This window comes from Aulostomus chinensis, chromosome 7 (assembly GCF_037954235.1).
Source record: "Aulostomus chinensis isolate RoL2024-O1b breed Wild chromosome 7, RoL_Achi_v1.0, whole genome shotgun sequence".
Taxonomy (NCBI): Eukaryota; Metazoa; Chordata; class Actinopteri; order Syngnathiformes; family Aulostomidae; genus Aulostomus; species Aulostomus chinensis.
In genome coordinates this window covers 26,040,760-26,062,460 of record NC_141326.1, presented here as the reverse complement: position 1 = coordinate 26,062,460, position 21,701 = coordinate 26,040,760, and the positions used below count along the sequence as shown (strand labels likewise).

At 42.4% G+C, this 21,701-nt stretch overlaps 2 protein-coding genes across 3 annotated transcripts; one reads left to right on the top strand and one right to left on the bottom strand.

Annotated features, from left to right (window-relative positions):
- Positions 1–554: 554 nt before the first annotated feature.
- Positions 555–5,665, bottom strand: slc25a44a (solute carrier family 25 member 44a). The gene is made up of 4 exons (XM_086209588.1): positions 5,371–5,665; positions 3,894–4,601; positions 3,508–3,635; positions 555–3,143 (listed from the first exon to the last, which is right to left on the bottom strand). The coding sequence occupies exons 2-4, from the start codon at positions 4,525–4,527 to the stop codon at positions 2,952–2,954; spliced, it is 954 nt and encodes a 317-aa protein (XP_086065714.1). The 5' UTR covers positions 4,528–4,601; positions 5,371–5,665; the 3' UTR covers positions 555–2,951.
- ireb2 (iron-responsive element binding protein 2) lies at positions 5,304–21,635 on the top strand. Of its 2 annotated transcripts, XM_086209582.1 has the most exons (24): positions 5,304–5,498; positions 6,499–6,572; positions 7,398–7,520; positions 10,639–10,725; positions 10,918–11,083; positions 11,253–11,390; positions 11,521–11,745; positions 12,163–12,232; positions 12,502–12,685; positions 12,848–12,987; positions 13,216–13,387; positions 13,521–13,621; positions 14,769–14,885; positions 14,994–15,153; positions 15,336–15,471; positions 15,702–15,786; positions 15,884–16,040; positions 16,151–16,275; positions 16,654–16,758; positions 16,879–17,021; positions 17,210–17,357; positions 17,462–17,584; positions 17,837–18,022; positions 18,137–21,635. In XM_086209582.1, the coding sequence occupies exons 3-24, from the start codon at positions 7,496–7,498 to the stop codon at positions 18,245–18,247; spliced, it is 2,904 nt and encodes a 967-aa protein (XP_086065708.1). In that variant the 5' UTR covers positions 5,304–5,498; positions 6,499–6,572; positions 7,398–7,495; the 3' UTR covers positions 18,248–21,635. The 2 variants fall into 2 exon arrangements, with proteins under 2 accessions (XP_086065708.1, XP_086065709.1); XM_086209583.1 differs by lacking the exons at positions 5,304–5,498; positions 6,499–6,572 and having other exon boundaries at positions 7,354–7,520.
- Positions 21,636–21,701: the final 66 nt, after the last annotated feature.

Sequence of the window (21,701 nt, the reverse complement as noted above, 5' to 3'; positions counted from 1 at the left end):
GTGGGGCACCTATACGGTAGAAGAACTGTGGGAATAATATGACCCTGCCTTGAGTCACGTCCCCCTGGTCAAACTCCTTTTTGTCAGACAAAAAAAAAGATGCACTTCAGCCTCTACGTGTCGGAGGAAGCAGGTGTGGTACCCTGTGGTGCACCCTGGAGTGTCAGGTAAGGTGAAGCAAACAGAGCCGCTTGTTGGGGGGAACTGGGGATGTACAATCGAGGAGATAAATGAGGGGAAAAAAATATGGAAGACCAAATTAAAATTAATACAAATTCAGCTGAAGTTTTATGGAATGTCATTAGGCATGCTTGAATAATCTTAAGAGATCAAATAAGACTAAAAATCCTTTATGGGCATCTAGAATCTAAACTGTAAGGGGGGGGGGGGGTCCAGTTTAAGTAGGACCTTGTGCTCCCTCTAGTGGCCAGTGGCTATACAGCAAATTCTAAAATCCAGAGCTTAAATACAGTTGTACACTTCAATTAAGATTTTCTGAAGTGCGCTCACATGAGTCTGCACATCCGAAGAGAAATCTTCATTACTGATCAGTTGTCAGCCATTGCAGTGGTTCCAAACTTCTTTATTACATTTCAAAATCCACAAGTTCTCAATGTTTAAAACACATCAAACTACATGAGACGAGTCTTGAACGCTACACGGCAGGTCGTGGGTACATTTGGCTGGTGCTTGTGTGATTCCATACATAACTTGTATTTCAGAAATAGGAGGAAGCGCTGCAACCCTTGTGTTGTACAAACTGAGAAGTGCTGTCTGTAAACACGACATTAACGGTTTATAAAAGAACCTTGCTGAGATGAGCGCCGGCAGTTGTCTCTAAAGCTGAACACTGCTGCATCTACAAACCTAAAAACGTGGCACAAATCATCTCTAAGGCGACTTGGGGTGAGAATCGAGAACTGGTTCCATTGGTCTCTTATGTCTCTGAGTAAATCAAGACCTTTTATTGGTACTGACAAATCAAACTTGCAACGGAAGGGACAGTAGAAGGGAAGAAATGGTCCAACATGTGGCTTCTTTTTGATTGGTGTAACATCTACCATCGAATTAGACACATTCACGCACTTTGAACTTCTCTTGTCTCCATGTCTGCGTTCAGAGTTCATCACACAACACTGACCTCACACCAATCAATGAACTGATACAGAATCAGGCTAAAGTAGCACAGTGGAGAGAAGCATCTCGTCTGACCCTGAGAAGGATGGCAAGTAAAGCAAATGTCCCAAAGTGCCGGCGTGTTCCTGATGTTGAACATCAGGCAGGCCCAGCGGTTCTAGTTTCTGCCCGATAAAATCCAGAGGAGTAAATAATGTAACAAACTTATCACAAGTAGAAAGTGGCTCGTGAGGACAACACTGGGTTGCCACCACCTGACACCCACCCTGAAAACAAACTAAATGGTTGCCTGTCTCCAGAGTACAAATCTTTGTATCGCTCCTTTTCTTTTTTTGTTATGTACACTTAATTTACACAAGTGATATTCAATTGCTTTTATTGGCCCAATAAACTCACTTAGTTATCAATCACAGATCATAATCACATCAGCGTCTAGAGATGTATTGATCCTGTGTTCTCCTGAAACCATTCAGCCGTTCAGGGATATTTTGGGGGGGGGCAAAAGAATATTCATTTTTGTAAAATTAAATACCCTCGAACTCTTCAGATAAAACTACACAATGAGACCTTGATGGCATGAATAAACCCTCAAGACAAATACCTTGATTGGAATGCACTCATATTCAGCTCCTCTGCTCTTTAAATATGATGGAAACAAGGCACCTGAGCGTGACACGTTAGATCTAATTTGACTGGCCTCATTATGAATGTTCTATAAGTACATACAAAAAATGACCTGTAGCTCTTTTGGAAAAAAAACAACTGGGGATAATTTCATATCCCATCCTGAGCTACATCTGTGCTATCACATGACAGTGAAATACAAAACCCTCGGACTTCTGCGTATCCAGGAATTTTAAAAAAAACGCACAAGTTCATAAAATTAGCAGTACAGCAGCCAATAACCAAATACAGCCTGATGATATCACCTCTCTTTTTAGAAGCTGTTTCTCTCAATATGACACTGATCGCATGAAAAACAGTTGAGCGTTCAAATGTTGATTTCACCAAAATGCACCATTTTGTTTTCTTTCATATTCCACAGTAACAGTTTAGACATCAGCCAGGAGCAGAACCGTCCCGCCTGCAGCAGCATGGCTCCAGACCAGTGTTTCCTCAATCCTGGTCCTCAGGTACACTGCCCTGCTTGCTTAGACATATCCCTGCTCCAACACACCTGATTCAAATGTTCAGCTCCTTACTAGGCTCTGCTGAGATCTGATAACAAGCCACTAAATTGAATCAGGTGTGTTGGAGCAGGGATAGTCTAAGCAAGCATGGCAGTGTACCTTGAGGACCAGGATTGAGAACCACTGGTCTAAACATCACTCTGGAGCAGCTAGTTCTTTCCACAGAAAATCTATGGAAAGAACTAAAGATCAGAGTTCAGACAGGAGGCCCGTGAAACCATCAAGTTTTGAAGACTGTGTGGAAGAATGGGCCAAAGTCACACCTGAGCAGTGTATGCAACTAGTTTCTCCACACAGGAGGCGTCTTGAAGCTGTAATGACCAACAAAAGTGTTTTTGTATGAAGTATTAAATACATTTAGGTAAGTGTTGAATACTATTACCTGTGTCATTCCATTTTATTACACATAACTTAATTTATGGACATCTCAGGTTAGATTTCTTGCATGTGTGGGTTGCACAGGTTGTTACCGACATCTGGTGAAAAATTCATGTCAGCAGCACCTTTTAGAAACCTATTAACTGAGGAAAAACGGTGACGTGTCTGACACTTATTTTACCCGCTGTACAGGGTGGCTTAGTTGCCCAGAGGTCTGAGGGATGTGTGGGTCCAACTTGTAGCCCCTCACCAGTGTCTGGACTCGACCAACTCAGCTCGCAGGCTCAGTCTCTTCAGAGTCTCATATCCCACCACAATGAGCACCGACGTTGGCATGGAGGAAATGATGCGGGCCGACAGTCCTTTAGTCATCCCACAGACGCCCTCCTCCGCCAGCAGCTGCTTGAAGGTCTCAATGACAGATGATTGTCCCTCCACCTTCAGCGACAAGGAAATGGTAAATTGGGCCTGTTATGATTTGATAATTAACTTTAGTCAAGCAAACAAATGGGTTGGATGTGTCTGAGATGGAAGCAAGGCATTAATGCAGGAAGACCTTGCAGTACATTTCTCTTCATGTGCACTTCATTATTTCTCCAAAGCAACCTCCTATAGCCCACGCCCTCCATCCAAAAATGAAAATGTCTGTGTCAAAACCCTCCTGACTTCCTGTTAAGTAGCCGGTCACATCGCAGTTAAAATACAAAAATACAAAACCCCCGCAACCCACTGTGCCTCCTAAGTCTCTAAAGTGGTCATGTCCTTATTTCCTTCTTGATGGTTGCCTCCTTTTTGTGCTTACCTGCACTCTTGCGCGGACAACATCCATGGGGTTGGTGAGGGTGGAGGCGGTGGCTGCTGCCATTGGTCCGGCCAAGGCTTGGAGCATCAGATGGGGGCACTCAGTTGGTGCGAGCATGGACAGCTGCTCTGGGAACACAAAAGATACAAGTGTGTTAGACAGATTTCATCCAAAAGGAACAAGTCAGCTGCTCTGCCAGATTTGGATGTTATTCACTTGTGATTGTGGCAAAAAAGCTGTCAAGTGTCAGTCGACAATTTACTGCCCTTCTCATGATTTCTTTGTATATTTTCATGTTAACTTGCTGCACCTGAAACTGGTTTCCTATGAATGGCAAATTAAAAGCTGAAGTTAATTTCACAACACAGATTAAAGTGTTAACTTACCTGCATAAAAATGATAAAAAGGCCACCAGAGCGCACTGTTGGGGATGTACGTGAGAAGCGACGCCACGTATCCCCTGTAAAATCCACTGAAACCATCGGCTGCAAATATTTGAACAGAAATGTCCCGGGTTTGCCCAAATGTCAGCCTGCGCTTGGATGCAGCGAGCATCATTTTGGGTTTGGCCTTGAAACGGGTCAGGTGCTCACCCTGACCTTGCATCATCAGGTGTTGGGAAACCACATCTATGGGTACAGTGATGGTCTGTGCCACCAGGGACGCTGCCCCTCCTGCCACCACTGACTTGACTGTGTTGCTGGGAGAGTACTGGGACACATACTTGCGCACCAGCTCATAGGTGGTGATATATGCTTGCCCTGCGACCAGCGTGAACGTATTAACCATGAAGCCACGGTACAGGCCTTGAACACCCTCTGTTCGTAAGATTTTGCAGAAAGCATCAAAGGTGCCGGAGTACAGCGCCTTCCCCTTCTGCACCTGGAGGCGAGTACGGATGAGGCTGGCAGGGTACACAGTGGCCCGGGTGGTCAAGGTCATGAACACACCCAGGGAGTAGAACTTTTTCTTGTCCAGATCCTCCCACTCAATAATCTGGATCGCTCCTTTCTGCTGCATGGTGCTGGCCAGGGTGGCGCCACGCCCCTAAAGCCTCCTGTGTAAGGTCATCAACCCTCCAGCTGCCATCACATCTGTAGGATGACAACAACAGCCTGAGTCAATCTGCTTCCGTGAACAGAACCTGAGCAGCTCACCCATCACTAGGAGATATCGCTCATTTCGATGTATCATATCAGGTTTGTTCAGTCTCAATCAAACAAATACATGATTATGGACTTTTCCCAAATATTTTGAAAATAAAGATGTAACTTTTAACAAATTCACATGGTTTTCAAGCGTCTTCCAGTATGTGAAAACATGAATATGGTATGACCTTGATCTATCTGGCTTGGTATGAAAACAGGATTTCTAAATAAAAACATGATCTCGTCAACAGTATGGATTCATGCAATATATGTGGGAAATCTCTGCAGACCTGCTGCAGTGAAATCAAGGAATAATTTGGAATCTTTTGTGTTCCTTGAGGCAAAGCTTGAGCAGTTATTAAATCCGGGATTGGGACGAGATTCACGAGTGATCACCACAGACGAGTCCACCAAGAGGGGGTGTTGACTGACAAGGAACGGCTTCGACACACCGAACACAGTCGTTTAAAAGCAGCTGGTAAAACAGCAGTAAAACCTCGTCGGAGAACCATTAGCTCTGCAGGCTAACGTTGCCATGTGAACGCATAAATCCATCAGCCGCGTTTTGTAATCAAACCCTGGCAGCAGAAGCACGTGCAATGTCACAGAGTGTTCTCGCGCTGACGGTTAGCAAGCTAGCGACATGACTCGCGTTCTGTCTGAGTGGTAACACAAAGACCAGGGAGTTTAATAAGAAAGCCAAGGTGAAACTTACCTGTAAGGCAGATTTGGTAGCACGATTCACCTTCCGCCCGCACCGTCAGCCCCTCATTCGGCCTGCTGAGCGGATAGTAGTGCCACCATGTCTTCCGTCCATTACTGCCTGCCTGGAGCGAGCTAAAGGTGAAAGGTCATGAGCTGAGCGTTGGCTTTATCATCACGAACTCATTCAAGAAAAGAACAAAACACGCGAACTGTGGCTTTTAAAAGATTTAATCTTCCACCAAAGCGCCCAATTTGACGTTTCAAATGTTGCTTGCTTGTGTAATTTGATGTGATGCATTCACGTCCGGCAAAAACGTCGCAAATACAGTTTCTCTGCCTTTTGTTGTTAAACATATACAAACTGTCTGGCTTGTTGAAAATATTCCAAATAACCTGTGGTTAAAAACGCCCATATTGCAATGGCCTGTGTAATCATTTAATGCATATTTCCTTCAATAATTGGGCTACATTTGGATCAAAAAAGAGCCAATTTTATATTTCTAGTTAAATAATTCCAACGTTTTAAACCTAGTCAGTGCAGGGTTGGCAGGTTAACACAGGTGAACAGGTCACATGTCTACTCTTCTTGAGTAAGTTTTCAAGATATACTTGAATTGTTTTAACAGAATATTACTTCATACAAAGTATGTACAAAACAGTAAAAGCAAACCATGAAACTGGGCCCACCAGAGTATTACATATAATGAATCATAAACAAAACATTTTAACTTGTGTATGACACATTTGCCTTAATATTGATGATCTTGATGATCGTGGATTCGTCCCACAGATGGGGACATTCCTGGTTCTACAGCAGCAAAGAGACAGCAAAAATAGAGCATCAAAGTTGAATAAATACAGGGATGTAGGTACGTAGGAGGTGCGTCCTCCAAAGTAGTTATGAAACTATTCGATTGCTAAGAACAATCAAGGGCTTTTAGATTTTGTTTTTTAACTTTTTGATTTCTGGAAATCACCTTGTGACTTCACATCTGTGTTGACCCCTACTTTGGGAACTGATGATTGTTGACTTAATCCCATGATATGATTCATTTTTACTCAGATTGATGTGAAGCAGCCCTCTCAGTGACACTCCCAGACTTCACGAATAAGTCTGTGGTCTGTTCTCTCTGCACAGAAGTCAGAGGTACCCTGAAGGCAGCACAGTTACACCAGAATCCAATGGGAAACCTTTAAAGTCACAGTCAACTGGTAAGTAGCCTGGAATAATGTTGACTAATAAAATGAAATGCTGTATACATTATTGCCCGACTTGATGACGTTTTACTCTGACTACATGTAAGAATGTTGCACACAATTATTTGTTTTAATTTTTCCATGTAGTTTGTTGTTGCTTGATACCATTGTTTTAATCATGAATAAATACAATACTTCAGATAAACGTTATAAAGTAAGGTGATTATCTGGAATATTATTCTTTTAAAAAAATGGGTCCTGCTTTTTCTGGATCTTTAATGTCGTGCTGGGAAAGTATGAAAAAAATTTACCGATACAATTTATAGTTAAGTGACAATCAGTATATTTGGAAATAAATTTACAGATGTCCTGCCCTGAAATTAAGAGCAGGGAAAAGCACTGACTCAAAAAAAGACAAAACATCTTTGTTTTAGTCATAGCCCCATAAAAGATTCCTCATTGATATTTTATATGTCTTTTTTCATTGAAAATGAGAATATTGATATGAAATAACACTTCAATGTGGCAAATCCTACATTAAACTATTTGTCAAAAAAATCTCATTAGGTATTGTTTTCAAATTTGTGCTACTAGACGCTGTTGGTATAATAAGACTGCATTAATTCCTTTTTATATATTTGAGGGAAATGCTTTGAGGGATGAAAACAATGAATATGTTCAAACATCAATCACTCTATCTCATTAAGAAACACATTTGAATGCACCAAATTTTTAGACAGACCATCATGTGTAATGACTTAATTTTCAGAGGCTGTTTTTTGTTTTGTTTTTGTTTTTGGTTTGTTTTCTTTTTATCTATGTCGTGCTTTTATTTTGAAGGAAATGGGCGTGGCCCCAGAACTCTTTGTTGATTGGGCGGTACGATGTTGCCACACTGATCGTCAGGAGGACGGGTCGTGTTGATTTCAGAAGTCATCATGGCGCCTACTTCCCTAGTCAAAGGTAAAGAGATGTCTTCTGCAAACCTTACCTTGCCAGCACCATCTGCTCAGACTTCTATTATTTAGAGTGAGAGTTAAATATTAACGTCGTTATTTTAAAGAAGATGGCTGCCATATGCGTTGTGTCAGTGTTACATAAAATGCACCGGCGTCAAACAGTCAGATATATTCAAGCTAACATTAGCTCGCTTGGTTGCCCTCTCAACTAAGCAAGTGCTGGGAAATTAGCCTATACCGCACACCAGAGTTGTCCTGCCTTGCACCGGTGCTCCCTACTTCCCCGCAGGTTCCATATAGGCTTTCATTTGGGGTTTTATTACTTTGTTATTTCTTATCTCTTCAGCACCAGTGCTATGATAAGTGGCTAGTTTGCCACTGGGCTTCATGATAAGGACCAGTGTTAGCAGTTTTAACCAGAGCTAGCTTTGTAGCTGCTGTCTTCCATGTTCTGTCATCAGGACACAAGAAGGGGTTATTTCATGCAGGATGATGGTCGCAGGTAGCGGGGTCATCGCTGGGAAATTCGTTTTGCACTGAATCATTGTGTTACGTAGTTATCCAGAAATGTTGATATCAAGGGCGATAACATCGAGTCAGGTTTTCGTTTGCCTGTGACATCTCGCAAAGTGTATTTGAGGTCATGAAAACTTTAATAAAACAGGCATCTGAATTAAGGTGTGAAATTGTGTGGTTAATGTTAGCATAAACACGGTCGATTTTACCGGTTCTCTGGCCGGTGCTCTGTACTTGTATGTTTTTTGTTTGTTTTTAATTTGATTATTCAGATGCATTGTAGGAGATGAATGTTCCAGCAGGTAATGACAGGAAGCAAATGAGGTGTCCGTGTGATGATTTACAAAGACCAGTGATATGCATGTGTGAAGAATCTGGCCTCAAGACCTGCACTCTTCAGGAAATGATCAGTGTAGCATTTAACTGGATGGGACAGATTGCTGTGTTTGCTTTTAATGTCAGTGTCATATCAATTTGCTACTAGATTTAAAACCATCCCCTTGTGAACAAATTTTGCTTCTAAAATTGTCGCATCAACAGCAGGAATAATGTCTTCACCACCGACCCAGACGAATGCTCTGTAAAACAGGTTTTGCTTATTCAAAGTAAACTGAGCTGCAACTTAATGTCTTGGCTACCCTTGCAACAGTGATCTGTGACCTCCAGTGCCTCGCCACAAACAAATACAATATTTTTTCAAGTATATAACCGTTAATATTAAATTTTGTTTGCGTGAAGAAATAGATATTTCAAAATTTGTCCACTCATCTGTTTAATATAAGGCAAGTCACAATATTGCTCACAATAATTGCTGTATGAGTTTTCACCAAATAGTGCAGCATTAGAATGTGATATATTATCCATAGAGTTACATTGTATTATTTGAATAGTAGTCGTGATTGTCACTGTTTCACCAAATAATAGAGGGTGGTACAGAATGTCTTCATTCTACTAATCATTCTTCATGGCACGTGTGCCCGTTAGTAATATTATTATTATTTACAGTTTTTGTGTTGACCTAATTTGTTTTGTACAACATGAATGTTTCCTTCCATCATTCATGCAAGTCTGCAGCTACAGGCAGAGAGCACCAGGTAGTCGGAGGTGTTGGTGTCTGAAATTCCCTTTTACACAAGGAAGTCCATTTTACATTTACAGGAAGTGTTATTCATGTACAATTTCTGCAGCTGTTTTTTTTTTTTTTTTTTTTTTTTGGGACTCAGTGAAAATTAAAGTGAGCTAACAAGATCACTTATGATTATGGGACAACAAACAGTTGATAGCAGTGACTTTATGGATTTCTACACCATTTAAACTGTGGTGGTGTGCTTATTATCAAAGAAGTACTCATTGTAACACCTGAGTACCCCTGACAGTCAGCACCAGAGACACAGGAGGAAATACTTCAGGTGAAGATGATTTGAAACTGTGTGTCATTCCGTGTTGTTTTTTTTTTATCATATTTGTTGGAATGAGACTAAACCAGTTCCATAATGTATGGGTATTTGTTTTTTTACAAGCATTTTTCAGGAAGCTGCGTTTCATCTTTGCACTCTGTCCCGAATGAAGAGAGTTATGCTCGTCCTTCTAGTTCTTTCTTTGTTCAGATTATACACATTTAACATTTGGGAACCCCTAACTCCCCCCACCATGCATGTTTTATTTTAAAGTCAGTATGTAATTTCATTGTATTTTGGGTTCATTCCAGTGGTTCCTTTGCAGTGTCAGTTTCGTTATGAACATAAAAGTGTTGCTTTCAAAGCAAGATATGTGAGAAAGTTCCAGCATGATGTCCTGCTGAGATCAGTGAGTGTCCGAGACTCAAAGATTTCATTGTCCTCCAAAGAAGGTTGCCACTTGCTTATCATATTACCTCAAATCTTAAAGTGGAATTGAACATTTGACCCATATGAACTGAATTAACCCTTTGTTTTTTTGACCATGCACACCATTTTTGAGTCTTGTACTATCAAGACTATCATCTGATAGATTATTGTCACTCTCATAGGTGGGAACATTTCTCAGAAGGGCCTCAACCACAACTTCAGTTCACCTGAGTTCACTTAAAGACCAGAAAGGAGAAAATGAAACCAGAACGATTGTTTCCATTTCTCTTAACTCTGAATTTGCCCTCCGCCACAAACAATGATTTCCATTTTTGTTATTAAAGTTACTTAGAAACGTGATCACAGCCTTGTTAAAATGACTGTTTGGCAGTTCTGGAGAATATTTGCTTTGCTGAGTTAACAAAAAGTACAATCATCACTCAGAAGAAAGGCTGAATACTGAATACAGAAGTTTGCAAACAGATATGTGCTTTGTGATCTGCCTGTACTTTTTTGAGCTCATGTAAGACCTGCCTCCATTCACACCGATGTGCATTTCATTTTGAGTGAGTTGAGTATTTGCTTTGCTGTTTATAACCAATAATTACAAAAAACCTCAGTCACACACAGTAAGCCTGGCCAAGCTGCTGCCAAACATGCAGAGGCAAAAAAAGGAAAAAAGATTAAAGAGGCGATGACACCTTGAAATATGCCAGATTTGTGTCACGCAGGCTGGAACTGTAGACAGTATATTAATAAATGTGTGTTTCTCTTCTCCAGAGCACCCTTATAGCCATCTCATCGACACACTCACAGATGGCAGGATTAAGTTCTTCAATCCACAGAAATTAAATGATGCAAGATATGGTGAGTCAGGACACACGACAACTTTGTCATGTAATCTGTAAAATATACGGTCCGCACAGCAATGCGTTTAACCACTGATGTGTCCTAGTGCAGCTGTGCATGCAAATAGCAGCAGTGAAAGCAGTTGAATTTAGAGTGACTGTATTGTCTTAAAGTTAATACAGTCACTTTCTTTTTCTTTGCTCCTCCAAGATAAGCTGCCTCTGTCCATGCGCATCTTTCTGGAGGCAGCGATTCGTAAATGTGATGGATTTTACATAAAAGAAGAAGACGTCCAGAACATCATAGATTGGCAGCAGCAGCAGGAAAAAGCTGAAGTGCCATTCTCTCCAGCACGAATCCTTTTACAGGATTTCACGTGAGTTTCTGTTAAATTTTGTGTTTTGTTTTTGTTTTTTTGTTTTTTTTTGTGGGGGGGGGGGGGGGTGGGTAATCTTCCCAAATAAAATCTTTGAAGTTATTCGAGCAGAATTTTCCTGAACCTAACCCAGAGAGAAGGTTGGATTACTTTTCTTTGGTTTTCACAGCGGTATTCCTGCTATGGTGGATCTGGCAGCTATGAGAGACGCCGTGGCCAAACACGGCATGGACCCCAGCCTCGTCAACCCTAAATGCCCCACAGACCTCATTGTAGACCATTCATTACAAATTGATTACAGCAAATGGTGCGTCTGCATTTATTTTTATATTCCTATTTCTATTCCTTTATGTAGTGTAGAATGACAATGAATACAAATGATGGAGAGAAAAAAAGATCAGCCGAGTGTCTGATTTGATTTTCCGTTTGATCCACAGTGCCATACAGAACACTCCGAACCCTGGTGGAGGGGATTCCAGTTCCCGACCAGCGCCCTCCAGACCTCTGCCCAGAGGAGGCTCACACTGTGGAGGTCAGCGGGGCTCCTGTAGCAAAGGTGCCTGCAGTGACCCCCCAGCCTCCCCGGGTCGACCTCCAGCCTCTGTCCAGCAGATAGAGAACACACCTCTCCTCTGCCCTTTTCACCTGAAGCCCGTTTCAGAGTAAGTTAAGAAGGACATGGTGAGATTGGTGAGAAGAGTGAAGAGAGAAAAGAGTAAATTTGCAGGAAATGGAAACCCCTATTTTGAATAATCTCCTATGATTGATGAGCTGTTCCTGTGACGGTTGTCTCCACTGATATTCCCAAACTTTGCCTTTGTCTCCTGACTGCCTGAAAAACAACCAAATACTACAGACAATTACAATTTCTGAGTTATAACAGTTGGACGTTTTTTTTTAATACGCATTTCCTGTTTTGCAGCGTAGTCACAGTTGCTTAAAATTCCCTCCACAGTTAAATGGAAATACAAAATCAGAGATGATCAATGTTCAAAGTTTCCCTTCAATAGCATGTGTAAGCACCATTTAGATCTTATCAATAAATCATAAAATGATTTGTCCTTTTTTATTTTCGACAGACCTGAAACGGCTCTGAAGAATCAGGAGATGGAACTGATCCGAAATAAAGAGAGACTTCAGTTCTTTAAGGTAAATGTAAGAGCACATCAATTCTTATTCAAGTCCCCCCGGAGCTTAACTGTCACCGCAGCCATATTTTGTTCAGCACTCTGTAGAAATGAGATGGCATTTCGACCATGTGGCGCGACAAGCACTGACATTTGCACATGAAGAAACAGAAAACACTACGCTAAAATAAACACTCTAAAAGAAGAAGACAGACTAGATAAATGAGCAGACACAGACACATTGAATAAAGTTGCACAAAGTTAACCGTTCCCTGTCTGTCTGCCTCACAGTGGTGCACAAAAGCATTCAAGAATGTGAATGTTGTTCCTCCGGATGTTGGTGCAGTCCACCAGGTGAATCTAGAGTATCTGTCCAGAGTGATCCAGGTCAGCGACGGCTTTATCTACCCTGACAGTGTGGTGGGGACCGATTCACACACCACCATGATCAACGGCCTGGGCATCCTGGGCTGGGGTAAACCAGCCTCTGAAGTTTTTTTTGCTTGTGTATTATCTGCTAGCTGTAGTTTCACCTTGAGGAGTGAGGAGCAAGCATAAGATAGTACCAAATATCACATTTGATAGTTTAAAATGTTTACAAGGTCAAATGTTACATTCACGCTTGTTTCTCTCCCAGGTGTTGGAGGAATTGAGTCAGAAGCCGTGATGCTGGGTCAGCCAGTTTCTCTGACTCTTCCTCAGGTTGTGGGCTGTAAACTGGTGGGCTCCATCAACCCCCTGTCCACCTCCATAGACATTGTCCTTGGCATCACCAAGGTAACACTGCACTGCTCTCTGTCTTACACATGAACCTGTGAGAAACAGAATAAACACATCATCAGAAGAGGAGTAAACACCTACTTGCCAGGATGTGGTATCACTGCACGCTACAAGAATCTAGCGGGGAACTGTAACATTTATACGTGTGGTAAATACATTTATCTCATGAGCTCATGTGAATGGATCTTGTGATTTATTTTTTTTATTTTTTATTTTTTTGAACAGCACTTACGGCAAGCTGGGATTGGCGGAAGGTTTGTAGAGTTTTTCGGACCTGGTGTGTCCCAGCTGTCAACTCCAGACCGAACCACCATCGCCAACATGTGCCCAGAGTACAGCGCTACTGTCAGCTTCTTCCCACTCGACCAAGTCACACTTAAGCACTTTAAAAGGACAAGTGAGTTCGTCACTGCTTTACACAGTCCATGCGTTTCCATGTTCACAAACTGTAGTTTTGATCGTTATCAACACCATCATGAGGCATTATTTAGTGTCCAAAAACTGACCGATTGTCATCACTTTCCTTTCAGATTTTTCACAGGAAAAACTTGAATTACTGGAGTCTTACATGAAAGCTGTCAAACTTTTCAGGAGCTATGAGGACCCCTCAGAAGACCCCCAGTACTCTGAGGTAATGTCTTCCTAGCTGCAGAGTATCTTTGTGCGCTAACACATAGTTGAGGCTCAAAGCTTCATTATGTCGGGTCTCTGCCCCGCTCTCCTGCTCTCTTTCCCCCCAACCGGTCAAAGAGGAAGGCCGTCCCCATTGAGCCTGGATCTGCTCGACGTTCCTGCCTGTTAAAAGGAAGGTTTTCGTCGCTGCTGTTGCAGGATGTGCTGATGGAGAATTGTTGGGTGTGAATTCATTGAAGGAGTGTGGTCCTGGACCTGCTCTACCTGTAAAGTGTCATGACATAACTTTTGTTGTGATTTGGCGCTATACAAATAAAATTGACTTGACTTGACTACTTGGGTGTAGTTGGAGGTGAAAATGTGTCCAAGTACAGTTCAGGAATGTATTTTTCTTGAGTCAACAGAATAATGGAGGTACACCACCAATGCTGTTTTATGCAGTTTGCCTTTTTGGGGCCATGAAAGCAGCACAGGGTTTGTATGCTCACTTGCTTTGGAGCAAGAATCTCATCTGTGGATGTGCAGCTTTACTCTGCTCATCAATGTCATTTGTAACAGAAAGATGAAGGAGGCAGGTTTAGATTAAAGAATCAATCGAGACGAAGACGAACTCTGGAGGAAAATGAACGATTGACTCTCGTCCACAGTCCTGGTGGTGGAAGGGGGCTAGAAGGAGGGAGGTCAAAGTCTGAGGGTGGTAGTAGAGTTGCGTGAGGTGAGATTGTTAAAAGACGTCGTCCACTCTCTGTTAGAGTGAACGTGGCTGATGTAGGGTGCAATGTTTCACTTGAATCATTGCTTAATAGTTGAATGGGTGACGTAGTAGACCAGGAGTCTTCTTAGCAGCACTTTTGCTTGCTGTGGTCTTTCACTCACCGACCAATCAGGATGGCTTATAGTAATAAAACTGTCGCTGGTGGCCGAAGTTAAACTGAATTTATGATATTTGAGATTAAGTGCACTGAGTTTTCAGGATGTGAGATGTGTTATTTTATTATTTGATTTAGCATTGATAAATTGCAAGCACTTCCAGATTAATAGAAAGGCCTCCAGTGGACACAGGCTCTAATAGCACTATTTGTAAAAATGAGCCAAGTGTAGAATTTTGTAATTAAGTGTCATAATATAGATTTGTCTTTGAGCAGGTGATTGAAATCAACCTGAGCACCATGGTGCCGTATGTGAGTGGACCAAAGAGGCCTCAGGACCGAGTGGCAATCTGCAGCATGAAGGAAGATTTTCAGAAATGTCTTGATGAGAAGGTTAGTATGCTCAGAAGAACTCCATCAATCTTAGATTTACTCTCCATTTACTAAATTCAAGCAGAATTTGACCTCAACATGAGCTTCTTGTCTTTGCTCTTCTATCAGGTGGGCTCAAAAGGTTTCCATATCTCGAAGGAGAGCCAGCAGCTGCGGGTTCCTTTCCTGCACTGTGGTCAGGAGTACCAGCTGGCCCACGGCTCGGTGGTCATCGCTGCAGTGATCAGCTGCACCAACAACAGCAACCCGTCTGTAATGCTGACAGCAGGTGAGCATTTAAAACACAGTGTTTTCTCACTTACAGTCTCTCTCTGTGGTGCTGCTTGTAAGTTACAGGAGGAGGTCTGTGGGAGTCTTGTAGCTGCACTTCATGCTCTTTTTATGTAGTCAGAAACACAAACGTGCTGATTGAACTCCCCTTATTTTTGATTGACTGTTACCTTGTGGCAGGTCTACTGGCCAAAAAGGCTGTGGAGGCGGGGCTTGTTGTCAAGCCTTACATTCGGACCAGCCTGGCTCCTGGAAGTGGCATGGTCACTCACTACCTCAATACCAGTGGAGTTCTGCCTTACTTTAACAAGCTGGGGTAAGCATGTGCAACTCATGCTCCACCTTGTATGAAGTCAGTAGAGAAATGACTGGCTCTGACTCATCAGGTCCTCCATTATTCTGCTCTGCTAGCAACAGTTACTGTCTGTCTGTTAATTGGTGTTTTGTTGTTGTTGAACGTGTGAATTATACTGCATCATAAACAGGGATTTGGTGTGAAAGACTGGAGCCACTGAGGTTTTGTTTTTGTTTTTTGTCATGTGACAGGTTTGAGGTGATAGGGTACGGCTGTGCCACCTGTGTAGGGAACACGGCGCCCTTACCAGACGCTGTCGTAGATGCAATCAAGGAGGTACAAATTGTTCTTTTAGATTTACTGATATTTGTCAGCGATTGACTTTTTTTTGTAATTCACTGGAATCAAATCCTGACCGTGTGCTCTTTTGTAGGGGAATCTGGTGGCTTGTGGTGTGTTATCTGGCAACAGGCACTTTGAAGGCCGCCTGTGTGACTGCGTGCGTGCCAACTACTTGGCCTCCCCTCCCTTGGTGGTGGCATATGCTATTGCAGGCACTGTGGGGATCAACTTTGAGGAAGAACCTTTGGGTAAGAAAGACATTCATCAGGTGCTCTATGAAGGTTTATTACTGGGTTTGAAGATTGTGTGTGTGTGTGTGTGTGTGTGTGTGTGTGTGTGTGTGTTTGTGTTTGAGAAGGTGTGACATCAGAAGGGAAGGAGTTGTATCTTCGTGATATCTGGCCGTCCAGGGACGAGGTCCAACAGACTGAAGAGGACACTGTCATCTCCTCCATCTTTAAGGACCTCAGGGGGAGACTGGAGGTCGGGTCACAATCTTATTTCAACAAGTTCAGTTTAACGAGTTAAATCAGTGTGAATGCAGTTAAAGACTTGGTAGAGGTTTAAACTGGTAAGAAAACATTTGAAAGATATAAAAGTTAAAGTTCTGGTGGCACCTCGCATTTGGAGACTGACCCGTGAGTCTGGAGTGACAGAATTTGTTGCAAAGTTAATGAATTTATTCATATTGAATATGAACCTTCAAAGACAATTGAATGTTTAGTTCACGTTACGTTGATCCAAAGGCTCGGCATAGTTTAAGTTCAGAGAAACCTGCTTTCTTTCATGTATTTTTGCTGCCGGTGTCCTTCAGATTCGGTGAATTGAATTTATTCATCTTATTTCCCTTCTATCCTCCAGAAAGGGAACACGTTTTGGAAAAACATTGATTGTCCAGACTCTGTACTTTTCCCCTGGGACCCCAAGTCCACATACATCCGTTCACCATCTTTCTTCACAAAATTAGTAAGTCCTCTGGTGCAAGCCATCTTTTTCTGTATGTCATGACGACTGTTGTAGACAGGAACACGTTAAAAAGACCAGCGGTGGTGAAGACCTCCTACTTCTCCCTGTCTTGTTTCTCAGAGTAAAGAAGTCCCGCCTCCTCAGTCGATACAGGACGCCCACGCCTTACTGTTCCTTGGGGACAAAGTGACCACAGACCACATCTCCCCAGCAGGCAGCATCGCCCGGGCGAGCGCCGCTGCCAAGTACCTGATGAGCAAACAGTCAGTTTCAGACTCTCAGACCAGCAATAGCAGTTTCACTGAACTTCATTTCTGCTCATCACAGGAGTTGTTGATGTACATGCAGAAACAGTCGTCACAGGAGCGCATCATTGGTTCCACTCACTTAATTGACAAGCATTTCCAATACAATAAGAGGATGACGCTTCGTTTTTGATCAATTTCCACAGTTTGACACCGAGGGAGTTTAACTCGTATGGCGCTCGCAGGGGAAACGATGCCGTGATGACCAGAGGCACATTCGCCAGCATCAAATTGCAAAACCGATTCATTGGCAAACCAAGTCCCAAGACTGTCCACATTCCTTCAGGCCAGACAGTGAGTGTCATCCGACCAGCTGACACCTGTAGCCTCTGTGTGTTGCTGTCAATCGTCTCGGATTCAGACCTGCCGCTAAAAATGTCTGTCTGTCTGTCTGTCAGCTGGATGTGTTCGAGGCAGCTGAGCGCTACCAGAGAGACGGCATCCCCCTCATCATCTTAGCAGGCAAAGACTATGGCTCTGGAAACTCCAGGGACTGGGTGGCCAAAGGACCCTTCCTGCTGGTAAACCACAGTAGACGCTCAGCTCAGAATGTGTTAGCAGAAATAAGTGGTGGTAAATGTCCATTCAGTTAGTTCATCGGCGCCAGAGAACGTTAGATGATGTAGAATGTTTGGACTCATTCCTACTGCCTGGGTTTGACAAATTTGGTCTTTGGCAAGTGGAAAAGTGAACTTGTAATAAATGAGTTTTTGAGTATGAATTCTGCATTTGCCCTCAAAATATTATTTTGTTGTGCACCCGGTCGTCCGCAGGGGGTTGGCGCTGTCATCGCCGAGAGCTTCGAGAAGCTGCACAAGAACCAGCTGGTGGGAATGGGCATCATGCCGCTGCAGTTCCTCCCTGGCCAGAACGCAGACTCACTGGAGATCAGCGGGAAGGAGAAGTTCACCATCACCCTGCCTGATAGCCTAAGTCCCAGGCAGCAGCTCACCGTAAAGGTAGCACAGCAGATAAGTTCATCAGACGGAAGAATATCAGGATTATTCCTCCATTTGTGAACCGTGTAGAGCTTCTCACACGTTCAATCGTCTGTATGTCTCTCCTCTTTTCAGACCAGTCAGGGAAAGTCTTTCCCCGTCACCGCACAGTTTGACAGCGAGATGGAAGTGATCCTTTTCCGCCACGGAGGGCTTCTTCGATATGTTGCCCGGACTTTGCTCTGAATCACCAGCGGCTCGGTTCCAAACCTGCTGAATGTGTTTGAGGTTCACGACCAGCTGCCCTCCTCATTTCACCTGTTAGTCTTGATGAGAAGTGGCTCAGCGGAGCGACGTCCAGGCTCGAGCTTTGTCAATTGGATTCATGTCTGCAAATGTTTGTAGTCCTCTGTCAGATATTGAAGACATGTTGCTGAGCTGCTTTTCAACCGCCACGCGCGCACACACACACACACACACACACACACACACATAGCTGTTCCTTCATTTACAACAGCAGTGTTGGTTTATTTCTCTGACACAAGTCTCAGAGGAAGTGGTCATTTACTTGATAAGCAGATGGCATCCCAGAAGACAATTTCTCCTCTTTCATTGCTGGAAACAAGAACTGCAGAGTCCACGTGGATTATTTGTTTCATCCTTCAGAAGTAGGTGAGCCAAGAAGACGAGTCCTCAGTCATTTTGTTGTTTAAAAAGAAAAGAAAATCCTGCCTCAAATACTACGATGGTGCTGAGGTACTTTGGCATGGATATGTGTATATTTTTTAGGATGCAGACTGTGTAGCCTGTTTTTCCTGACATTCATGTGAAATATCGTGAATTTAAAAAAAAAAAAAAAAAAAAAAAAAAAAGCTCCAACATTGATATCGATGTCAAATACCCAAAACTGTAATTGGGGTCAAAAAATTGTATGTAACAAAAGTCCTGTTAATATTTCTTTGATTTAACATTTTAATCGACTTCTCTGCCGCAAAAAAAATTACAGTTTGCCTTCTGATACACAGATTTGATTTCTGCTGGTACTTGAGTTTTGAATTCAGTCCTTCATACACATTGTAAAAAGCTTCTCAGCATAAAAGCAGTTCATCCAGCATCGAATGCTTCTAAAGATTTCATATTAATCATGTACAATTTGAAGTACAAGGTATTATCAAAGTGCAGATTTGTACTTGCTAACTGGTGCTGAAGTGGAAGGTGGTTCTTGTGATGTTTGCTATCATTACACTGGTCATTCGACTTTATTGATGAACTCCAACTTGCTTTGTCTCTGTGAGGAGGGGGCACACGTGCTTCCAGCTTCCGGATCACACAGATCACCAAGAAATGACTTTTATCCCGGTGCCACGTTTCATTTTCAGGGTATCAAATGGACAAATACAAACAAATTCTATTTAAATCACCTCCCATGTTTAAGGGCCTGTCTCTGATAGGCTGGAATTAAGGAGGCGGGGATATCAATAAATGATATTAACTTCTGCAGAGAAAAGTACGTGTGAACATAAATTTGTCCAACACTGCATTAAAAAGCTTTACAAAATCTAGAAAGAAAAGCCATGATGTCATCATTTGGAGGCTCCTTATGAATTTCAAACGAGATAAAGTCACAAATTAATGACAGAAGTTTGTACTCCGTCAAATTAGGATCGAGCTGAGCAAACAAAGTACAGAGTGGATCAATCTTAGTCTACTTATTCCAATGGTGGAACAGAAAAGAATATATTTCTTGACACCAAGAACACTTTTTGGGGTTTTTATTTTTTTTTAGTCTCCTCAAGATTCATTGATTTACGCTCTCCAGTATCGGCTCTGTAACTGCACCGTTATTTTTAAAAAATCAAATATGCACCCAACTTCCTTCGTCCCTTGATATTTTAACTTTGATGCAATATCATGATAATATGTCGCGTGATAATTGTCAGTGGGTTGGTGTCGTGTAGCCGTTGAGCCTTGGTGAGGGCCAGCCCCGCCCCTAAATTCCAGCCTATCAGAGATGGGCCCTGAATAAAGGAGGTGATTTGAACGTTGACATGAATCATTTCTTGGTGATCAGTGGGCTCCAGCATCCTCCCTTGCTTTTCCTTGTCCAGCTTTTTGAATTATACTTTTTCTAGCACTATTAGCATCCATATTTATTTAAAACGAGCCCATGTAACATTGACTTATCCAACTAGGGAAGAACCATTGAGGTGAAAATAATTTATGTGTGGAAATTCTCCTACCCCTTAGAAAGTAGAAGACAGCTCTTAGAAAAAAAAATATAAATATTGAGTGCGGAGCTCAACTTAAGTCATCAAATATTTTCTGCTGAAATAATGAAAATGTTCTGGACTTCCATCCATCCATCCGTTCCTCCCTCTTATCCTGTTAAGGGTCGCGGGGGCTGGAGTCTATCACCGCGGCCTTCGGCCGAGAGGTGAACCTGGAACCTTCTTGCTGTGAGGCGACCGTGCTAACCACTGTACTTTCGTGCCACCCCCTGTTCTGGACTTGTATAAATACTCCAAGAATACTGTTAGGATTCAGCTAACAATGTCTTCAAGGAGCTGCTGTTGGACGGGAGATGCGAGATCATTTCTCAGGAGATGGACCACAAACATGATTCCGTCTCCATAGAATCTTTAATATTTCATTAACTCGGGGTTTGGAGGACATTTCTCTTACGTCTCCCTCTGTCTCCTTTCTCTTCTTTTTCTCGTGAATATTTTTTGTGTTCTAGTTCTTTTGAACGCAGTTCACCAGAAACAGGAGTTCTCCTTCCAGACTTGCAGCTTCTAGTATGATGAAGAAAATAAGAGACGCTAGAGGTTCTTAACGAAATATCCAAGTGTAAACAGTGCAACTTTATTGATTTGTTTTAAAAGAAATGACAGAGCAGACACCACCCTGCAGGTTGAGAGGAGATTACAGAGGCCAAAGCAACAACCGGATTGAATTCAGTGCTGTGTAACATCATTCCTCTGAATTTGCATTTAAAAACTAGTGTATTTATCAAAAGAAAAAAGAAAAAAAAAAAAAGGTTGAGCAAAGAAATGTCTGCAAGTTCAATAACAGATTACACAATCGCTGCAGGGCTTCAATTTTTAAGTGTGCAAATGTGAAATTAAAGCTGTAATCACAAGATGGCAGCTGGGCCACATTCAGATGTGACACGGTGTGATCATCAGAGTAAAGACGGAGGCATCAGAGTCGCTGTGATGTCAGCAGGTTAGTATGAGACAGTCTCATCCGTCCGATCTGATTCAAAAGGACCATGTCAGTGTTCTAGCATGTTGATAACCACCCACAACTTTTACCTTCAACACAGTCACTAAGACGAGACGACCTCCAAGATGTAGTAGTTGTTATTCTCACTATGTTACTGTCAGTGGAGTATATTGGGCTTCTTGATGATAGTTTACAAAACAAAGCCTTTTAATGCACCTCGTCTTCTAGCGCTAGGAGGCATCACATATCCAAACAGCCACCGGCGCACGCTCCCTGCTCAGACTTGCAACTTGCTTCGATCACTTTACAGGCGTGTCAGGATTTTTTTATTTTTTTAAATCTCATCCTGAGTCGTCGTTGATTATTTACAGATTTGAGCTGCTATCACCGCACAACTCTATGATGACAACTAATTACATACTTCAAGCAAGTTTCAAGTCTCTGCAAGTTGCTGTTAAGTAAAACACAAAATATG